General features: G+C 32.0%; 1 protein-coding gene across 1 annotated transcript; it reads left to right on the forward strand.

The window, feature by feature from the left end:
- Positions 1 to 7,275: 7,275 nt before the first annotated feature.
- On the forward strand, positions 7,276 to 12,455 carry LOC132719481 (uncharacterized). The gene is made up of 2 exons (XM_060703254.1): positions 7,276 to 7,584; positions 9,569 to 12,455. The coding sequence occupies exon 2, from the start codon at positions 9,570 to 9,572 to the stop codon at positions 11,691 to 11,693; it is 2,124 nt and encodes a 707-aa protein (XP_060559237.1). The 5' UTR covers positions 7,276 to 7,584; position 9,569; the 3' UTR covers positions 11,694 to 12,455.
- The last annotated feature ends 10,917 nt before the right edge of the window (positions 12,456 to 23,372 follow it).

Raw genomic sequence — 23,372 nt, forward strand, 5'->3', positions numbered from 1 at the left:
CCAATATCCTTGCTCCTACTGAGATTTGAACTCAGAACTCCTCTTAGTTTGCATGAGTTATCAATAAACCAGAGGTGTTTTACCAATTAAACTATAGGAGACATAGTATCAGCCACAATGTTTATAGAAAACTATTAATATTTCTACAAATTTACAGAAACAATATTAACATGATAGAATAGATACAATTAAAGTGTTTTTGGCTGGTATTTGTTTACTACCTTACTTATGTGCAGACTACCTTTTTTTCACATTCATACTGGGGCATTTTCAAACAGTTGCTGAAATCTTATTAATTATTTTCCATTTTAAATTTCGCTTCTTGAGTAAATTTTACTCAATTTTTGCTTTAATCGTACAATGGTGCATCATTATTTAACTCTAGCAAATTGTTATTACGGCATATTGTTAATAATTTCTTGTGGGGAAGTACCTTATCACCAGTAATTCAATTCAAATCAAAATTTTGAATGTCATATAAACAAAATCAAAAACTTGTTCATCCCTTTTGTTCCTTATTTTGGCTGAAGCTTGAATCATTTAATTTTTTGAAAGGTCAGTGAGAAATAAGAAATTAAGAGGAGCAGTTCTCCAGGAACAATGGTTAAGAAACTACCCGCCTATATGTCTGAAATACTGTTGGGAAAAGGCGTAAAATGAAACAAACAAACAAACAAAATCAAGCACTAATCGGGTCACAACCATGTTTCTTCATCATGACACAAATACTGGTTGGTTCAAGGAAGTAGACTCTTCTTGCCTATAAGTAATGTATATGTATATCATTTTCATGATGATTGACAACCATAGGAAATTACATTTAAATTTTATAAGGGGGAGAAAAAAATGTAAAATGAAATTCCCTCAAGGAAACTGTCCCTGGAGTTATGTACTAGATAACATCATATGGATGGGGAAAAAATGAGAAAACATTGATTTCTTGATGTTTTATATATTTAAACCATTTTGAAAATAAGCCACAACCATTTTGAAATATAATCTTATTTCATATAATCTTTCAATTATATGGGTCGAATCGTTAAAGGACGGATCTAAATCAATGGCTTTGATTACGTTGAATTATTCCCAGCATAGGCTAACACAAACAGTCCACACATGTATTCATTGTTATCATGCCTTTACTTATTTAACATATTACGGTTTTGAAAATAAATTTCGCAAATATAACCTCTCGATAAAAGTAAAATAACAGAAATATTACTAAATTTCTGTATGCTCTTCAGCCACCGGCAGCCATATTTGTTTACATATATCGATTGACCAATGAGATAACTGCATTCGATGGAGGTTTCCTGTCGTAAGTGCGCAGGGGACCAGTCTATATAACCTACTAATCGACGGTCTCCTACAATCGACGGTCTTCGACGGTCTTTGGAGACCGTCAAAGACCGACCGTCGATTAGTATCCCCCTTAGAGTCCCAGCTTATTAACCAAATGCTCCCTTAGTTTGTTTTCAGTTTCTGTTGCTTTTTCATTCAGCGACTCGGATATTCCACCAAAAATGAGATTATTTCTCATAGACTGGGATCGTAGATAAGACAGACAAGTCTTCTTTTATTTGGTCATTTTCTTTTTCCAATGATTCAAGTTTTGACAACTTCTCTGCGTTAGAAATTTCAACATGGCTGATGCGATCATTAAACTTTAATAGCTTATCATCTGTATCCTTTTTTGTATCATGTACATTTAACCATAATGATTTTAAATCTCTCTCAAATTTGTCAACTTTTGATTCTAAAACATCTAAAGTTTTCAGCTTAATGTCAATATTTTATTTTTCCATCATAGTCCGATCATAGCTTTTTAAAAATACGATTTGATTAGAAAATTGTTATGCACGACAATCACGTGCAGATATATAACATGTTAATGTGGCGGTATCAGACTTTTTCTTAAATCATTATATAAATTGCATTCTAATATGAAATTGTATTCGTCTTCTAAGACATTACATGAAAAACATTTTCTATCATTTAAAGGTGTACTATTTGATTTAGTCCATCTACCTGATTCTATGTGCAATCTATGAGACGATACTCTTAACCTAGTGAGATCTTTACAAAACCGTTCAACATTGATAATATTTAGAAATGGTTGAAACTTAAAAACAGAAATATGTCTATAAAATAGAGCTCTACTAGAGTTATCTAATCTATTCTGTACTTATTATATACAAAATTTAACTTCACAGCTGATTTCGGTAATGCTAAACACATAACGGGTTTGTTGTATATTCACTATATTGTAAACATATGTTTCATCTTAATAATATCTTATACTGTAATGCGCATGTCCATTATCTTCCCGCCACTTATATACTTGGAATATTCAGTTATCATTAAACGATAGAACTAGTAACACGTGTCTGTGTTATATATTACAAGTGCACGCTCTGTGTACATATTAATAAATATACCCATAATACAACATGGTGTCAGAAGTTAACGGATTATAATTTTTGCAGTAATACGCTTTATAATTGTATGTTTATAACGGAGTTATGAGAAATATGGAAAATAATCACCAACAAAATCCGCGTATGGACTGGGATTCGAAGGACTTAAACAGTGCGTTTAAGAGATTCAAAGAACATTCAGAATTCATGTTTAAATTAAGGGCCGTTGGCAAGTAAAACGGAAGAAATTCAATGTAACTATTTGATGTTATGGGTCGGTGAAAAGGGCCGACAAATATACTCCACATGGGACTTATCAAACGATCAGAGAAAGAAACTTAAATCATATTATGATAAATTCGAAGAATATTGCAAACCAAAAAGTAACATTATATACAACAGATATCTTTTTAAATCAAGAGCTCAACAGGAAAACGAACCGTTTGAACAATTCGTTACAAAACTGAAAACGCTTATCAAAGATTGTGATTATCCTGTGGGCATGCAGCAAGATCTTATTCGCGACCATATTGTTTTTGGAGTAAGATCTAGCAAAGTCAGAGAAAAACTGATTGTGGAAGGCTCAGATCTAACACTTGAAAAATGCGTAGATGTTGCTCATACGTACGAATTGAGTCAGTCTCAGGCACAAGCAATCGCTAGCGGATCTACGACATCTCAACAGTCTGTTGATGCGATAAATCGACATTGGAGACGAGGCAACGGAAGAGATGCACACCAGAGAGACCGGAAGATGCCACCTCATCAGCAGCAACAACCACGACGACAACAACGATTTGAAGATTATAGAAAAAAATGTGACAGATGTGGAAATAAACATTTCAATTCTAGTGAATGTCCAGCACAGGGACAAACATGTTTCAAATGTGGACGATTAAATCATTTTTCAAAACAATGTAAATTTAAATCTGTGCACGAGTTACATTATGAAGGTGACACTGTGGATTACGTGTGCGAATCTGACGGCGAGAATGGCCAAGAATTCTTTGTTCACACGGTAAATTCTTTTTCATCTTCTCCTGATCAAGTTTTTGTAAATGTTTTGATTGGCACACAAGATAAGTTTACCAATATTAATTGCAAAATTGATACAGGTTCACAAATAAATTGCCTCCCAAATCACATATTTAGGCAACTGAAAATAAAACACCCTTTGGAAGCCTCCAAAGCAAGGTTAACTTCGTACACAGGTGACAGATTACCAGTGCTTGGAAAATTATGGTTACACTGTAAATACAATAACAAATCAGTGTGTTCCGAATTTTATGTAGTTGAGAGTTCTGCTACCCCGCTGTTAAGCCTCAAAACATCTATAGATTTAGATCTGTTAAGATTAACGTATTCGGTCAATAAGATTGAATCTATTGACGCATCTGACCTTAGTAAGGACACTGTACTTAGAGAGTACAAAGAATTGTTTCATGGGATAGGGTTATTTCCTGGAACATGTTCATTGCATTTGAAGGAAAATGCTGTACCAGTTGTTTGTCCACCTAGAAAAGTACCTTTTGGACTCAGAGATAAGCTTAAAAAAGAGCTCGACTCAATGGAGTCAAAACAAATTATTTGTAAGGTTACAGAACCTACAAACTGGGTAAATTCACTAGTATGTGTTGAAAAACCTTCAACCGGTAAGCTTAGAATCTGTCTTGACCCAAAAGCATTGAATGAAAATATACAAAGGCCGTATTATCCATTACGTACTATTGACGACATTACGTCAAAATTGCATGGCGCTAAATACTTCAGTGTATTAGACGCGACCAAAGGTTACTGGTCAATTAAATTAGACGACCACTCATCGTCACTAACGACATTTAACACGGTATTTGGACGGTACAAATATTTAAGACTTCCTATGGGCATAAGAAGTTCTCAAGACATTTTCCAACGGAAAATTGACGAGACATTTGAAGGTTTACAGGGTGTGACGTCAATAATTGACGACTTATTAGTGTTTGGAAGCACACGCACAGAACATGACGGAAACCTAAAGAACGTACTCGACCGAGCAAAGGCAGCCGGTTTACGATTTAACCCTGACAAACTGAAAATAGGTCTAACGGAGGTTAAATATTTCGGTCGCGTGATCAGTGTTGATGGACTGAAACCTGACCCTGAGAAAATTAGCGCAATTATCGAAATGAAAAATCCTGCAAATCGTGCTGAGCTTGAAACCCTGCTGGGTATGATTACATACTTGACAAAATTCTCAAAATCTCTCAAAATCTCTCGGAGATAACTAGCCCGATGCGAGAGTTATTACGCAATGACGTAGAGTTCAGATGGGATTCAGCCCAATCTGACGCTTTTGACAAGGTTAAACAAGTAATTACACAAGCACCTGTCCTCAGTTACTATGATTCATCGAAGCCTGTTAGATTACAATTGGATGCTTCGTCCAAAGGTCTTGGTGTTTGTTGTTTACAAAATGGTAAACCAATTGCATACGCTTCAAAAACACTGACATTGACCGAGACAGGATACGCACAAATAGAAAAAGAGATGCTGGCAATATTATTTGGATGCACTAGATTTAAGCATTATATTTACGGACGGCGCACGGTTGTCGAATCTGACTGTAAACCGATAGTATCTATTATGAGAAAACCACTTTATAGACCCTTTCATTTAAGACCGTATTCAAGTTGTCGCCCTTGGATGACGTCATTGGGGGATACGGTGGACAATGCCGTTACGATAAGTACAATAATAGAGGGATATATATCCTTTCTCTTGTACGATTGGCAGATTGAAATTGCGAAAAGTTTGTTTAATTGAATAAGATTTTACATAAAAAAGATGGTGAAATGAATAAAATGTATACTATAATAAGGTTAACGATTTGTTTAAATGGTAGACCATATTGCTGGGTAACTGATCATGATTACCATTTTCGTTAGATTCTTAATAATGAAAATTTTACCAGGCAGTTAAATCGTACTACCTTGCTAATACCAGGGATATAGATAGTGTATCTATGTCTCTGCTAATATACAATACCCAAAAGATATTTTGAGTTTCAAAAATGTAGTTTCGAAAAACGGTTGCGTAATAAGTAATTGTAAGATACTGGTTTATTAAAAAATCATTTTGATTTAAGCATTACTAAGACAGAGAAAATCAACAATATAAATCTATGTAATTTCAAAAAAAAAAAAATTGAAGGCATAAAAAGTAAAAATTCTTTTGAATGTACATGACTGTATATACTACTGCACTCTCAAAAAAATCGTACATCACACCAATATATTTAAGGTGATAAAGTAATATTTTCAAATTGATACTTTTTAATTTACACTCTGCTTATCAAATATTTATAAAAAAACACACACACACACAAAAAACAAGTTGTGAAACACGTTCACAGAAATTCGTTATTAACTGAATTATAATTTTACGTATTTTTGACTGTGCCAGTTGGTAGGACTCTGGATCGAGTATCAAATCAGTAAGGCATGACCAATAAAGTCCCTAGGATGATCCATAACAAAATTCGGACCATAAATATTTTGACAACTAACAAAAGTGACATAATCTGATGTAATGTTATAACTCTAAAAAAATGCACCCTGGTGATTTATGATATCACAGCCAAGTGCCGCTTGTATATACAACATATGCACCCTGTTAATGTTACGGCCCAGTGGCGCTTATATACACACATCTATTTATCTATGAAATAAGTTACTGGGAAAAGGTCTTTATTTTTATAACCATAAGAATAGATTTTTAATATCAAAATTATCTTATTATCGTCTGTTGCGAATCTAAAATTATATCATAAGTCAATGCCACATGGTTTTCGTTCTTTCCGGAATATTTAGAAATTTATATCCCTCACTGGTTCTTTGAAAAAAAATTATACGGCACAATGAAAAAGAATCAGTAAATATTGACAGAATACATTATGTTATTGTTCTATTAAAGCTTGAAAAACAATCATTAAAAGTCATTGGCAATCTTATTTTCATGTTTTTCACAAATACGCCGGAATTTTCTAAAAACAGAAAACTAGAAAATGACCATTTAAATTTATAATAGGCAATTTCAGTGTGTATGGGTGTTTATAGAATATTAAAATTTGATTTAGTTACTAGCTTTTTATTCTTGGCATTAGAGAAAATCTAGATCTAATAAATATATTCCCTTTGAAATTTCGCTGTTTCACTCCGTAGCGAGAATTAATCTCAATCTTTGTTTTTGTATTTTTGCCTATTGTCTTAATATTGAATTTATGTATGCATGCATAAATTTTTACATGTTAAAATCATAATTGAACGATCAGTATTTACGCATTTAGCTTTACAATAAGCTAACATTATATGCGGCCTGCATAGTTTTATCCCCCATTTACGTCACATCCGGTAAGGGAAGTAACTCTTCCCTGACTGTTATCGCTTAAATGAAAGGGTCTATAGTGCCCCGCCTAGGTTACAACGGATGTTATTACAACTTCAAGATTTTGACCTCGATGTTATTCACTGTAGAGGTCAAGATATTCCGCTTGGAGATGCTCTCAGTCGGAATTACGTAACTGACACTTTTCCTAATCTGATTGTACATATTAATAAATATACCCATAATACAACAGGGTTGTTTATAACAAAGGGAAGTAACTCAATAATTACATTTTTGTTAATAACATCATTAAAATAAAATATTTTCAATAGATTTTTTAACTGAAAGTGTATTTCACTATTTTTCATCAAATAATGAAGAAATAGTAGCAATATTTTAACTAGGTTGGTTTTTACGAGTTGATTTCGGTAATGAAAAGTTGATTTCGGTAACTTTACCGAAATCAAGTTGTTTTCGGTATCGTAACGTACCCTTTATTTCCCCTCAAAAACAAAAGAGGAAGTTAAGAAAGAAATATTTTTTCTTGATATTCAATCCAGCATTTAACGTAATTTAAAATTAATAATATTTTAACATGAAAGAACTGACTAATATTAAAATAAGAAAATATAATTAATGCATGTAAGATAGTATAATAAAGGGGCACAATTCAATTAACATTTATATTAACAGGAAGTGGAAATGCACTGTGAAAACCGAAAGAGGAAGTAAAAATAGTAAAATTTCCAACGACCCTGTTAATCAGAAACAAAATTTTTCATGACATTTGAATCCCATATTCAAAGTAAGTTAAATATTTGTTTGTACCACAGGTGCTAGTGGCATTGATTTGACCTAAAATGTGTTTGACCTTGTTATTTATACAATAAAATATCAATATATTAAAAAAAAACATTAAAAAAAATTTTTTTTTCACTGTTATATTATTATAGTCTATAATAATATTTTTTTTTTTTTTTTTTTTTAATATATTGATATTTTATTGTATAAATAACAAGGTCAAACACATTTTAGGTCAAATCAATGCCACTAGCACCTGTGGTTTGTACATTCTCAGTATTGTTTCACATTCATATCAAAGTAAGAATATATCATTAATAAATGTAAAATGTTAGATAGATCTAGTATTTAGTTACAGTAGGGCTATTTTGCATATTTTGACACTTTTTGTAATTAACCTGGATTGTAAGTACCGTTTGCAATTAGTTAATTACTTTCTTCACTTAAAGCAGCACGCCTCCAGATTCATGCTAATTTTCATGAAAATTTTGAAAATGTATAATATTGTGATATAACCAAAAAGGAAGCTTTTTACACATCAATGGCACTTACAAGCCATGTAAATTACAAAAAAGTGGTCAAAATATGCATAAATAGCCTTTACTGCGTTAGTAAACGCAGTAGGAATTAATATAGTTGTAAATACTAAAAAATCAGTCATTAACTGCACATAACATGTAAAATATTACTTGAATCTGGAATCATTTTACGTTTCCTTAAATCGCAGTACATATTTCTCAAGTTTGATTTTATTGAAATATTTTGACTCATCTGGAGGCATGCAGCTTTAAAAAGATAGATATTTTCAAATTTTTCATGAAATTTAATATGAATCTAGAGGTATGTTGCTTTAAAGCTTTTAAGGGGAGCGGTGGCCTAGTGGTTAAGGTGTCTGCCTCTCAACCCAGAGATCATGGGTTCGAGCCCTACTCGGGTCAGGACCATATTTCTTCATATGACACCAGTACTGGTTGGTTCCAAGAAGCGGACTCGAAAGTGATTAATATAAGTTGCAACAATCGACCTAAAATAAATATGTTTAAACTTAAGCATTAAACAAGAGTAATATGCAAACAACATAAAGTATTGTTAGGGACATTATTCAATTTATTATATACTTTTAAATGAAATATTGAGCAATATTGATGAAATAAAACGCGTATTTTCATTTTCCGTATTTTCACTGTAAAAATGTTTTTCACTGCAGTGAAACATATTTTCCGTATTTTCACTGGTGTCTTACCGGACTACTTTCTTTTAAAGTCTGCCAGTACTCAAAATTTAAGGGAAAGTCTTGCAAATTTTATTGTTCAGATAGAGAAAAATGTATAAAATAAACAGAAAATTCAAGTTTTTTTCTATAAATACATGATTTCTTTTCATCTTGTGGCATGAAAATTACCATATTTCACTCGTGGCTACTGCCACTCATGAAATATTTATTTTCATACCACACAATGAAAATAAATCATGTATTTATAGAAAAAAACTTGAATATCCTCCATTTACTCCTGATAATATATTTAAAGTGAGTTTAATATGTATCTTTGATATTTTTTTTAATGACAATAATAGACTTTTCAAGAATCACAGGAACAAAATTATAAAGGAGAGCCAATGGTGGAAAATTCACTTAAAAAAAACAAATTTTAAGATGAAAAACTGAGAAACAGCTTAAATAATTAGAAATAAAAAAACATTACCTATAATTTATCTACGACTGGCAAAATAATAAAGAAGAAATAAATAAAGAAAAAATATTAAACTTATTAATACAAAATGTAGATGTCTATAAGTCATAACTTAAGTTAAGTTAAGTAAGTAAAATTTCCTGTTATCAAATATACTAAAAAATAAAAATATGTACTGTAGATATTATATTCTGTTCTGTTCTAGAAAATAATGAATAAGTACGTTACAAGTAGAATTATTGAATAAAATAAAGTTGGTGAATGAGTTAAACAATGTTCACTTTATTCATATTACAGAATGTTTCAAGAACCTGAGTACAGAGAAAACCTATCATTGGCGTTATCAGAGATTTTAGATGACATTGGTGTCAATGAAAGATTGGTGATGACAAGGAGAAAACATCGCATGATGAATGAGACTATGTGGAATATCACTGACAGGTTAACTGATACAAATATAACTAAATATCATCTAGGTGGCCAGAGTGAAAGTACAACTACTAGAGGACTTGATTCAGGAATTGATGTACTATACTGTATGGATGATTGCAATATAATACAAGACTGGTCAGAGTGGGAACATGGCAAGAGAAACTACCTCATGATACAGGATGAGAACACTTCTCCCGGGTATTGTCTCTTACAACTGCTCCGACATGATGAACCTCTTCCTGCCACTGTCATTCCTAATGAACAACATATAACTGATAGAAGTGGAAGAATATTGTTAAAAAACACAATATTTGATAGGGCCATTCTGGGTGCTGTAAGACATGGACCAGCAAATGCTATACCAGGACAGCATGGAATCAGTGATATAGACCATGTGCCAGTTTTTCATTGTAAATCATGGCTTCAATCAGCGTCTGGTTGGTTAGACAGACAAGGTATTAGAAGATGGCCAACACAAGACATGAGAAGATATGCAGCCAGTACTGGGTGTATTGTTGTTCCAGTTGGAAGTAAGGTCAGTCGATATCCTGAACTTGAATGGAGAATATCTACATCATTGGCAGAAAGGTGCCTTATACTTAGTCTAAATATAACACAAACTAGGTGCTATGTATTATTGAAAATAATTCTTAAATCCTTCCTTAATCCTCAAGGGGAAATCAACATATCAAGTTTCATGTGTAAAACAGTTCTATTACATTGTGTAGAAAACACAGAGCTAAGTATATGGAATGCGGAAAATCTGTCTACATGTTTAACATATTGCTTATTAGAATTACACACTTGTGTACAGAATGACAGTTGTTCACATTTCATTATTCAAGAAAACAATTTGATGGCAGGGCGATTTACAGCCGAAGAGAAACATGAACTTTTAGAGCGTATTAGTTACCTTTTACAGAATGTCAGACAAATGTTATTTAGCATTGATATTGATGATCTTGGTCATAGACTGCAAGTTAAACTGTATAGGGTACCACATGGAGTATACTATTTTCAATCTTCTATTGAAACAAATGAATTTTGTTTGCTTAGAGAATATTTTAACACAGCATACACTATAAGTAGAAGTCATAAGGAAGTTTTAGATCATTTACACGATAAAAGCATTAGAACAATGATGCAATCTGTAGGTAAACTTATGACATTCAGTGATCATGGTAATAGATTAGAACAGGCTACATGCAAGTTTCTAGAACCACTTCTGTGTACCACATATGGATCTGTTCTGGCATCTTCCAGCATTGCTGAAAATAATCAAGTGTCACATGAAGCATTGGTTTGGTTATCAGCTGGTTTAAACTCAGATATCTCATCTAGCAGACTGAAATTGGCTTCAGTGTTCTACAGTACAGAAGATATTGACAGAGCTGAACTAATTCTGAGACACACTGAACAACAATATTACTCTTATCATGTTGTACCTATCTGTGCCTGCTGGCATTGGACTTCACCAGCAGCAGTATCAGCAGAATTAATGAGAGCATCTAGTGAGCAAGGCCAGGACCTTATCAAACATATTACAGCTTTTTGTGTCAGATTTATACAGAAAGAGAGCAACTGTGTTCCTCGTGAACTACAATATGAAATGCTCCGATCTACACAAAATGACATACCACACAGAAATCAGTGTAGAGACTATATGAAGGACTGGACCGTAATTGACTCTCTACCTTTCCTGTACTTCTTACAATATAAGGTATATCGTCATCTTCAAAGGATTCAAGATCAACGACAAGCACTTTGCAAACTTATAAGAACAATAGTAACAGATAAAGATCTTGGACATAGAGAAACAGCTCTCAACATTTTAGGACAGTGTATGGAACAAGAAAACAAACCTCATTATGCATTTAAATGCTACCTGCGTTCTCTAAAAGGAAGACCAAGAAACAATGTAGCAAGCATACATATATGTAAGCTCATTTCCAGCATATTAGTTAGGCAATTAAATGAATCATATATGTAAGCTCTTTTCCAGCATGTTAGGCAATAAATTGATGTCAAAACAGAAAGTATGAAGACTTCACTGATTCAAATGATAAAATATCAAATGTTGATATATAGACCTGTCATCATTCTTTTCGTCACGCATTATTTTGATATAACATTCAGCATGTTAAAGTGAAAGAATGACAAAGTTGTATTGACTTTGAACATTTGAATTAACATTTGGGTGTCAAAAGACTTTTAAAAAAGATGACAATTTCACATGAAAGTTATGATCAACAATTAAGTTTTCAGTCAATGGCAACGGCACTATCGAGATAACAGCAATGGGTATAGGAAAGCCAACATGACTGTAACAAAAATTTGTTTTTTAATGCCAAGCTAAAAATATGATGTGTTTCATTAAAGAAGAGTTTAAATGAGTGTTGAACAAGGACAATCTGCCAAGAAATAATGTAGCAATCTTACATATATGTTAACTATTTTCAGCTTTATTGGGTGGCCAATAAAATGGAGTCAAAATAAGACAGTATTAAGACTTGAATTTTCAATAATCATAATCTGCTAGTGTGTATCAAACTTTATGTATTAAAATATATGCTTTTTTTTCATTCTTCTTTTTTACTTTTAATTTTAAGACAGCATTAAAGACGTTTTCGGGAGTTTTCATACAGTGACATTGACCTTGCGGTAAATAAACTACTTGTCACGCTCTGAACATCATCTCATAATGTTGCTCATTTGTGGCAAGTTAGTTTAAAAACTTCATTAGTTAGAAAGTTATAAGCCAACACACAATGCTTTCTTACATTGTCCTTTAAGAGTGACCTTGACCTTTGGTGAAGCAACTCGGTTGTTGTGTTCCTTACATCGTCTAATAATAGTGATCATTAAATGTCTCAAGTAATCTAAATATGAAAGATATAAATGACCAAGAACATTTAAAATTGATAACTATGATGGCAAACGCGTTTTTATAGTGAAATTGTGAATTACAAGAGCCATCGCCGAGCTGGGGCAACGCTAAACTTTTTTTACTTGTCTGAAAACAAATGGTTTAAAAAATCTTTAAAAAAAGAAAATTAAAGAAAAAGAAGTTAGTTTTTCAATTTTCAAGATCAATATGTAGCTCTATTCACACTTATTGTTTTGTAAGAGTATGAACAATCTCCGTAATGTTCAATGACCAATTTTACATCTGAAACTGTACACACTGTCCACATTTCATAGCTGTACTCCAAAGGACAAGAAAAAAGGTCACTTCCTCAAAATCTAGGATAGCTGATATCAAAATTCAGTTTGACTTCTAAATCTGTGCACAGGGTCCAAATTTCATAGAAAAGAAAATAGGTCACTTTGTCAAATTGTCAAGGTAATTTGAAATCATTTTTTTAATCAAATAATGTCAACATGGTCCAAATGTCATAGATTTAGGGGAAAGAAGGGGAATTTCATTAATTCGACATTGAAGGTTAAGGTCAAGTAGGGTCAATGTCACATCTAAATCATTCATTTTTGTTCACAAATCTTGTTTGGTTAACCTTTTACCCCATGAGCATATTGCGAAAAATGGCCGTTTTCATTGAAAAGCCTCCTGTAACAAGCTCAAACTACTATGAAAAATGCTTCAATACTGATGAAACTTGGCACAAATTTTTAGCCTGTCACATATCCAAAATTTTCTTGGCGATGAGGGGGACTCCGCCCCCTTCAAACTCCCAAAACAGAAGGGGGCACATCCCCTTCTGGCAACCCCCTGATGTAACATTTTCATGGGAGACGGCGCCGAAAAAGTGGTCACTTTTTTAACAACATTTTTTCACAGTATGAGGCCTCAAAAGGGGGGGGGGCAAAAAGCCGTCGAAACACACTTATATGAGGGAAAAGGTTAAGTATAAATCAAATATGTTCATTAATATCAAAATTATGACCATTTGATAAAATTCCATTTATTTGACCTTGGCAGTCATGGTTATTTCAAGCTCAAGGTCAGTTCAGCCTTGAAGAAGGTCTTGTCCAAAAAGTTGTTTTGTCCAAGTATGAAGATAACGAATTTGCTTATTACTTAGTTACAGTCAATTATAGCAACTAGGGCAACATGTAAAACCCGCTGTCACATCTGACCTTGAGATATATATTTAAAATTCTATTGTGTAACAGGCTGTCTCATGATGTTGAATATTTGTGCAAGGATTTTTTAAATTCACCAGCTAGTGATACAGTAATGGTGCGGACAAGCTGTTTGAAATCATTTTGCTGCATTTGACCTTAAAATATCACCTTGACCTCTGACAACATGGTTCTTGCGTACAACACGCCATCTCATGATGTTGAACATTTGTGCCAGGTTATCTTAAATTCCACCAGCTAGTGATAGAGATATGGTGAGAACAATCTTCTTTAGACCATTTTTTGCATTGGATCTTTATGACCTTGACCTTTGACCTAAGTAATCGTTTTTCCCATGATACGCAATCTCATAATTGTGAATATTTGTGCTAAGTTATTTCAAATTCTGCCAACAAATGAAAGAGTTAAAGCCCGAACAAACATAATCTAGGCTGACCGAAGAACATACACACGGACTCGTGCACATACATATACCCAATGGCCATTGTGACAACTATGTCAAGCGTTTTTGCAAGAGGACGCGACAAAAATTAGTGAATATTCAATAATTTAACCTTCAATGTCAAGGCCATAAATGAGCAAAGGATTTAAGGGTCAATTGTGTTTGACATGCATTAAGGTCTTATCCTTGCCAATATAATGTCTTAATATGAAGTCAATGTATTCATTAATAACAAAGTTTTAGCCAGTTACAGTAAAAAAATTTGACTTTCAAGGTCAAGGTCATTTATGAGTGAATGTCAAGGTCTGTCTGATTTAGTTGAAAGCCTCTTCTAAAAGATTGTTGCATTAAAGTTTGAAGGCAATCCATTCAGAAATAAAGTTATAGCTGATCAAAGCATAATCATCAAAATTTTAACATTTAACATTGAAGGTCAAGGTCATTTATGAACGAAGGTCAAGTTAAGTCTGGTGTGCTTGTCTAGTCTAAAGCTTGTGAAGGCCAAGTCCGAAGACAATTAACTGAAAACTTAAAAAGTAGAGATCAATGTTAAAATTTTGGTGACTGCAACAGGAACAGAAATGCCGCCATGACTGTAACAATACCTCTTTTTTGCTTTAGTGATGAGACTGCATTTAGATTCAGTTGTATTTACTGTTGTATTTCATTGAGCAGTCTAACAAAGTACTGAAACTGACATTGTACAATTATTTTGAGATTTCTATGGGAGTAAAATATTTGATCTCTTATATCACACAAAAAACAACTTGAATTTCATCATCTTGTAACTTTTTTATTTTAAGTGGCATATATAAAATTATGTAAGAAATAAATGTGATAAGACAATATTCATAATGATGTTGTCATTGTTCAAGGAATGAAAAGAAACTAAATAAGACTGATTCATACTGTTTTCATGAAAAACGAAAAATAAATTAAAGATTAACTTTGACAATCAGGTTAAAGTACTACCTAAGAAAACAACATTGTATTGCAGAATTTGTATTTTATTGAATTTCATTATTTAATTAAAAAACAAATCAATGATAAAAAAAAATTTATGAAATTATTTATATTTTCTTCATACCTGATATTTCTTTCATTAAGTTAAATGTATAATAAACTGATAACAGTAAATTATCTCCCCTTGTATGAGAAAATTACTACATATTAGTTTGTCAAGTTTATTGTGATAAGAATCTCTAGTTTACAAACAACCCTCAGTAAATTAACGCACAGCATAAGAAGTATTTAACACTTTTTTGTCTCTATCACTATGGTACAGGGGTAAGCACATGTTAAGGAAAGCTATTTTTGTGCTTTAACAAGCTGAATGTCCCTCATTAAACATAGACAATCACATTAACTGACAATGTAACGATAAAAAACTTGCAGTTTTAAAATGGTAACATGCACAAAAACACCCTTGTCTTGTTTTTTTTTTTTTTTTTTTTTTTTTATAAAATATTGTTTATGAATATCTATTTGGCTTATCAAATACCATACCAAAAACATGTCAAGATATTTCAGGAAATGAATTCTACAAAACTTTGCCTTTCCATCTTATCCTTTCTAAACTAATTATATTGATGTCATCAAATACAAGATGACATGTTTTAAGATACAAGATGACATGTTATAAGATATTTAATTATAAATATACTATATTCAAATTTGATATCAGAAAATATTGATAATTGCTTAACAGTATCTTTGTAAATATGAAATAAACATGTTTTGACTTCATACAAAGTTAATATCTCATGTTTAAAACTCTACACACATAGGTCATCACATGATGAATATATAGTGTCGTTAAAAAAACTGGCAGTTTTTTAAAGAAAAGATCAACTTTACTTGTCATGTATTAGAGAACGTGACTTCAGATATAGTTTATTATTCATTTTTTTTATTTAAATGAGACATATTAACTAATAATTTCATAGGTTTTAATAAATTTCTCCGATAAAAATATTTTACTCAAAGATGAGCATAGTATTTCTTGCATATCAGACAGGATTATCAACCGTTTACACTGGTATTAGAAAACTCTATCTTACACACCCCATGTTTTAAATGACGTCATTGACGCGAGCCTTTTATGAATGAATTGCGTTCTTAGGATGACGTCACTTAACCGTTATGAATGAAATTGTCAGTTCATACGCTACTATAAGTAAAAAGTGCGTTATGAGAATATCCGTTTTTGTAATTTCTGCTTGAAAATAATTGATATGTTATATGCAAGAAAAAGAATCAAACACCGGCAGAAATTAGACAGAAATATATCTAGCTCTCGGGTGACTGTTTACGGCGGAAACTCGGCAGAGCCTCGTTACCGCCGTAAACAGTCACCCTCGAGCTAGATATTCCGGTCTGTACCGGCAGCCGGTGTAAGATTCTTATAATCTACATAATTAGTATATCTATGTAATAGGAAATGAATTCCACAGAACTTTGCCTTTCGTTCCTATCCTTCCTTATACTGATTGTAACAAGAAGCAAAGTAGCTCTGTTTTGGAATAAATATATATAAAGAAGATCATTTATGTAACTAAAGACGTGTAAACTAAACAATTATCTAAAAACAAAATAAGCAGAAAAAAAAATTATACAAAAATTTGTATGTTAACATAATGCACAGAAATAAACAAGGACGGAATCAAACAAATTAAACAAAACATTTCTCATCTATATATGATCTAATAACAAATTCACGAATAAATAAACTAACATTTACACTTGAGCTAAAATTAACATACACTGAGATTATCTAGTTCACTGTTTGAATTACATCTCATTTCAAAGACAATGCAAGTACCAGTAGCTTAATAAAAAGTTGAATTTTAATTAAAATTATCTTGTTTTCGTTTTACTTCAAAAGGTGATTTTAATGTTTCGTACTTAAATTTTGACCAATTTTTTTATATACGCATTATTTAAATATGAAACGAAACAAAAAAGCTGTATTCTAAAAACCTCAGTGATAAATATATAGAAACAAGACTAGAAAAAAATGACAATGCAAATGAACACTCTAAAATCTAAACAAGACTTTGCCACAAATCAATTATCATATACTATTGCTAACTACCTCAAAATTTTTATCTTGATGTCCCTAAAATTGATCATATGTAGTTACTTGTATCAATACTGTAACCGGGAAAGATCCATTTATGAAAATCAGCAGGTTAAAGGCTAGGTCCCTGTCAGGTATCAAACCCAAGACATTAATACGAAAAGTGACTAAAACACAGTCACTTATATTACTTTGCCAAAACAGCCAATCAAATATTATTTTCAGTTTCTAAACATAAATACAGTGAATTTACACAATTTAAGTGATAAGGCATGAAGAAACCATACATATAAACAATTACTAATCTACATTTAAAAAAATCCAAACATTAAGTAACAAGAAAATATGACTTTATTTTTTCATCATTGAATTGAATGCAAATCACTTTACAATACATAAGGTATAACCTAGAACAACAAAAAATTGTGACAAATTTAAGTAAATAAATATTGATATGATAAGAATATGTACACTATAAATGTCATGTTAATAAATCCATATATAAATATCACAGTCAATTAAAGGTAAATGATTTGACAGCACTAAATGTACACAATTTCCATTTCACAAGTCAATTTTATGTGTCACAACACAATCTTAAGTATAAAACTATTTTAGTGTGCAAGTTGTGAAAATCTTGATATTTGCCTTGACAGATCATCCTTTGTTTTTTTTTCTTTTGGATGGGTTAATTCTCGTACCAACATAGCATAAGTCACATGGAAACCTTCCAGTTTTATTGATGGAGGATGACCTCAGGTGCCCCTCTGTATACTGTTTCAGGCACAAAGGGGCACCTGAGTAGGACCACTAAAGTTCAATTACCTAGCATGATAGCTTTCTCAAATGTAGAATCCAAAGATGCTATAGCTAGTAGTTCAAACTAACAGCCGTGAGAGAGACCACGATCTTAACTACAGACACATCTCTGACATCCTTTGCACCCTAGAATTTTTTTTTCTAAAACTTCACTTCGTGTACACTCAGGAATTTATAAATACCCCTTATCCAAAGTTTAGATCTTTCAGCACCATATATAAAATTCAGATCTACAACCAAGAGACATGTCATTTAAACTATTGGTTTGACAGCACTGTTTTCAAACTGAATATATGAACGCAGAGCAGTCTCTTTTTAAAAACAGCAAAATAAGCATTACAGAGGTAGAGTAACCAAGTACCCTTACCATTTTACTTTCCATGAAAACAGTTTTCTGTAGATGACAAAGGAATATTTACATGAGAGTGAATATTAAGAATTTACAATATCATTGATTTTTTTAATTGGCACAACCATTGTTAATGACATAAAACCACCTACAAGACATCTTCTCTCTAATTATCAATTTTCTTCATTGTAAATCATAAAAGTCAGATCTGCAGGATTTTATAATAACAAATATTTTGTCCGATTATGTATTCTATAATATTATTCCCAGTTCTTAAAATTTACTCAACATTTTTTTTAAATAACTTGAAGATATTGATATCTGAATTTTAATTAAAAAAAAATAAATAACAAAACTGAAATAAATTGTTGACTATGTCAAATAAAAAGAGCTTTTTTTGTAAGTTCCCATTTTATTTTGGTGCGTGACGGTTATTTCATTTCTTCTTTGTGAATAATATTTTGAAGTTCAATAGTTCATTCTGATCACAAAAAATATCAAAATTAAAATAAAATACTCTATAAATACCAGGTATTCATAATGCCTCCTTGTTCAGATCAAAGTAAAAACACTTAATAAAAGACAGGAGTATACCAGTCTGCAGATGTCGTTCTCTCATTGGTCACTTTAAATTGAACATCTAAAATCAACCAATCAAATGTTTGAGTTTGAAGACTGGTTATTTTTTTCCATTTTTTTGTTCAGCATTTGTGGTTTAAAAAGATGAGATGATGGTTACAGTATTATAATCAGCAGATATGAACAACAAATTTAATCACAAATCTAAATTTGCTGTGCAGTCAATTCACTCAGTTTCATTTCCTATTAATCTCTCTTTACCAAAATTGTTCTCTTTAAATAAATTGTTAAATTCTTTAGTATAACTTATATTTAACCATGCATACACCCTTATTCTTTATTACCAACTATCAAAATTATTTCAATTCATTTTAAAACATACCATTGTTATTTTAACACAATTTTTGTTTGTTTTCACAACAGTTTCCTTCCCACTTCACGACAGTAAAACATGTTCTTACTGTTTCACAAGACCTCTAGCATTAGGGAAGACCTGTGAAGAATCCACATTATTTTTCATTGCAGATTTTAGTCGAGATTTACTTGCTTTGTTTCTCTTTGACTTACTGCTGCTGAAAATTGCGGGACTAAAATAGAAAATACAAATTCATTTAAAACGCCGGACATTTCATATATAAATTTCTTCATATTAAGTTTAATGTACAGTACAACCTCAAAAAAGCAGCTCTCTGTGGGACCTTAACCTCTTTAAAACAACAATATCAATTTCCCCAAAATATGACTTAACAATATATTTATCCTCACCAGAGCAAAAACCTTTAACAACAACCAATATCTTTGTCTCCCAAACGATGTATTATATTTTATTACTTATAAACATATAATATGTAAATGATAAAATGCCCTCAAATCAGTATTTCAACAGCACTTGGGTCATTGAACAGTAATGTACTAGTACCGAATCCAGTCTATTTTTTGTTAATATCAACTTACTGTTCAATAAAAAAAACACGTTTTTCTATTTTATTTTTTAATGTATGGATATAATATTACATGAATAACAGGATTTCATATTTCAATGGCTGTTTTACAAAGGCAACTCTCTCAAAAGGTATAAAAACTAAAAGTAAAATGGTGAAACAATGTATTGCTGCTTTTCATCTGAATGAAATAATAAGTTTTCTGAGACGTATAGGTAACATTTTGATAAAAATACAATATGCAAGTGAAAGTAAACAATTGGCAGATGCATGAAGTCTAGAAGTCACTTGAGGCTGTTAATGCCAAATCCCTTTGAAATATATGTAACCAGGATACCCTCCACAAAAGTATCCAGACTATACATAATAACTCCTTGTCCAGACGGGTCATTGGACGTGAGCGTATAGACTTAGCCCCTGAAATTACTGTGATGGGGATTCAGATTAATTTTGATGACACATTATTTGTATTGAAGGCTTATCATTGTGTGTCCCTAGTAAATAAAGATAGATTGTCAGAAGATACAATTTCAAATGTAACAATTTAATCTATCAATAATGCATCTATACTAATAGATAAAAGTTTTCAGATGATCAATCAACTGTTTTATAGTCAGAGGCAGACCCCGTCCCTGACCCTGTCAATGACCCTTTCAAGGAGAGGGTCTAGATTCGGAATTTATGGACACATTGAAAGCTGTTGAACTTTAAACTTCAACTTTGGGGCTGGGCAAAATTCCAGGGGGCGCTAAATAAAATGTTACTTTTTTATTAAAAAAACGAACAAGATTTGAACAAGCGCTCCCAGTGCAAAAAAGCAGTTTTTCGGACGATCGTGGCGTTTGGAATTCTGATAATGGAACCTATCCCAAAACATTTTGTCTTTTGGGTAATGCTGGTGACTTGTCAATCATTTACATGAAAAAAAAATTGCCAATTAACTTCGTGTAGTGTTAAAGTATTTACCTATGAACACACAACCTGAGTTATCACATGTTGTTGAAGTTCATGGATATTATACTTCCCTGAATTTAGACTCTTCTTATAAGAAAAAGGTCTATTGGCTGGAAGAAGAGGATAAAAAGTAAGTTGGCGTTAGTTGAATATGCCGGTAATTTTCTGGGTTTAGGTCCTCACGGCAATTCCAGACAACAAGGTATGTTTCTACTACTCCTGACTAAGTAATGGACGAAGTCACGAATTCATTAGCTATAAACAAACCAAAACAGGTAAATGATAATCAAGGTAGCTTTGTTATCATGTTCATTATTGAATAACGGAATTGTTTGTAAATAACATGAAATTATTAATTTTTTAGATTTGTGCATGTTATATAGAACAGATATTTGTTTCAATTATTTTGTGATTGTTTTTACATATTACACTGCTGATAAAATATCTAAACATTAAAGTTTAATACTTAAAAATTAATAGTTGTGCTATTGAATAACCTTGTGGCTTAATTAATTTAAATTACATCACTGTCATGAACATCTAAATTACATGCAACAAAGGGGTGATTAGATCAACACCTGTGTTAACCACAACATGTCTGTTAATATAAACGCGGCGTTTCTTTTTGGTTGTCATTTCATAGAACAGAACAGAATTTTTTATTTACGTATACAATGCATGTATTTTGTTAATACAACATCAAATTGAATTTCATATGGCAATATAGTATTATCGTATTTAGATGTATGTATGCATGTATGTTTGTGTACGTGTGTGTGTGCGTGTGCGTGCGAGTGTGCGTGTGGTTGTGTGTGTGCGTGCGTGCGTGCGTTTGTTTGTTTGTTTGTTTGTTTGCGTGCGTGTGGATGGATGTATGTATGTATAACTCATAGTGGAAGGAAATATTTAGTGGTGTTCAACACATTTGGCCTATTTTAAGTTGTTCTGTAAATGGATAAAATGTTATCAACAAAATCCACAGTCACGTTTGTCTTCCCAATAATGGTCAAATTATCAGAAAATAATATCCCCTTGTCAGATCATCAAGTCCAGCTACCGTTTACTATATTTATATTTAGTGCACTGGCGCTGGATAGTAATTTTCTTCTTGATGATCAAGGGGAGACTATTTCATGATAGTTTTACCATTAATCATTATGGCAAGACAAATGTCCCGAACGCCTTTGGATTTCTATTGATATGTGTAGAAATTTGCATATAATTTAATTTTTCAAATATTTAGTGGCGCTCAACACATATGGCCTTTTTCATGTTCTGTAGTAAATTGAATAGACATTAAATTAGGAATTGAGAAATGCCCCGACTTTTGTCTTAATCAATTAATAAACAATAATTCATTATCACTTTTTACGTTTTCTTATGATATAATAATTATAGCCCATTGAACTTAAATTTCATGGATTCACTCGTTCTCACAAACTGCCCAAAAACACGATCCTCAATATTTCATATTTGAAATACCTTGCACCCTTTCTCGAGTAGAATTTCCTGATATTACATTAAATGCTTCATACGTGACAGAATTGGCCTTACGAATTCTAATTTTCAAGCAGTGAACATGTAACCCATATGACAAAAATCTTTTGAAAGTGTCGTATCAAATAAAGAACTCACCAAGTCACGCAGAATTTAGCATTTGACCTTTTTTAAGTTGTTTTGATACTTATTTATTAGCTTGCTTATGTAAAATCGTTATTTTATTTCATTTATATATTTTTGGTGTCTTCCTGGCGAACAGAACAATATGCCGTTTGAATTGGCCGCCAAAAATAACGTTTACAGACTGGTTCACGCGTTTATCCAAGCTGGTTCCCATGCTTAAAGCTCGACGCATTCGAAACCTACAAAGCTAGGCGCTAAGCCTAAATTTGTGGAAAGTTTTTGTAAATGGAGTAAAAGTTGAACAATTTTGATGTTTTTTTTTCCACATATTTTGTTGTATATATTAAAGATGAAGCTTAAAACTGACAATGATCGTGAAGAATAATGTGTAATGCGTTAACGGCCACAAGGATTAACGTGAAAATATTGAAAATAGAATAAAATACAAGGTGTAAACGAAGGTAGGTGTGGGGATTTTTTGCGGCGAACATTTTTATCTTGTGTATTACATGTATTATAGACGTTGAAATATGATTTTTTTTCAAAACGGCTTATATTAAGTTTTTTTATATGTATATATGATCAGTACATGTGCTGGGATTGACAAATATGCATTTTATTTGGATTTTAAAGGCGTTTTGAGCTCTGCACCCCCAAGCGTCTATTAAGAATTGCAACATAATATACATTTATTTGCAGATTATTGTTAAACTTGGAAAATGAAATTTAACACAAGAAAAGACAAAAGTAATGATCTTTGGAAGAAGTGGTATCATTCATAG

This window comes from Ruditapes philippinarum, unplaced genomic scaffold, assembly GCF_026571515.1.
Source record: "Ruditapes philippinarum isolate M1 unplaced genomic scaffold, ASM2657151v2 ctg4889_1_1_1_1, whole genome shotgun sequence".
Classification (NCBI taxonomy): Eukaryota; Metazoa; Mollusca; class Bivalvia; order Venerida; family Veneridae; genus Ruditapes; species Ruditapes philippinarum.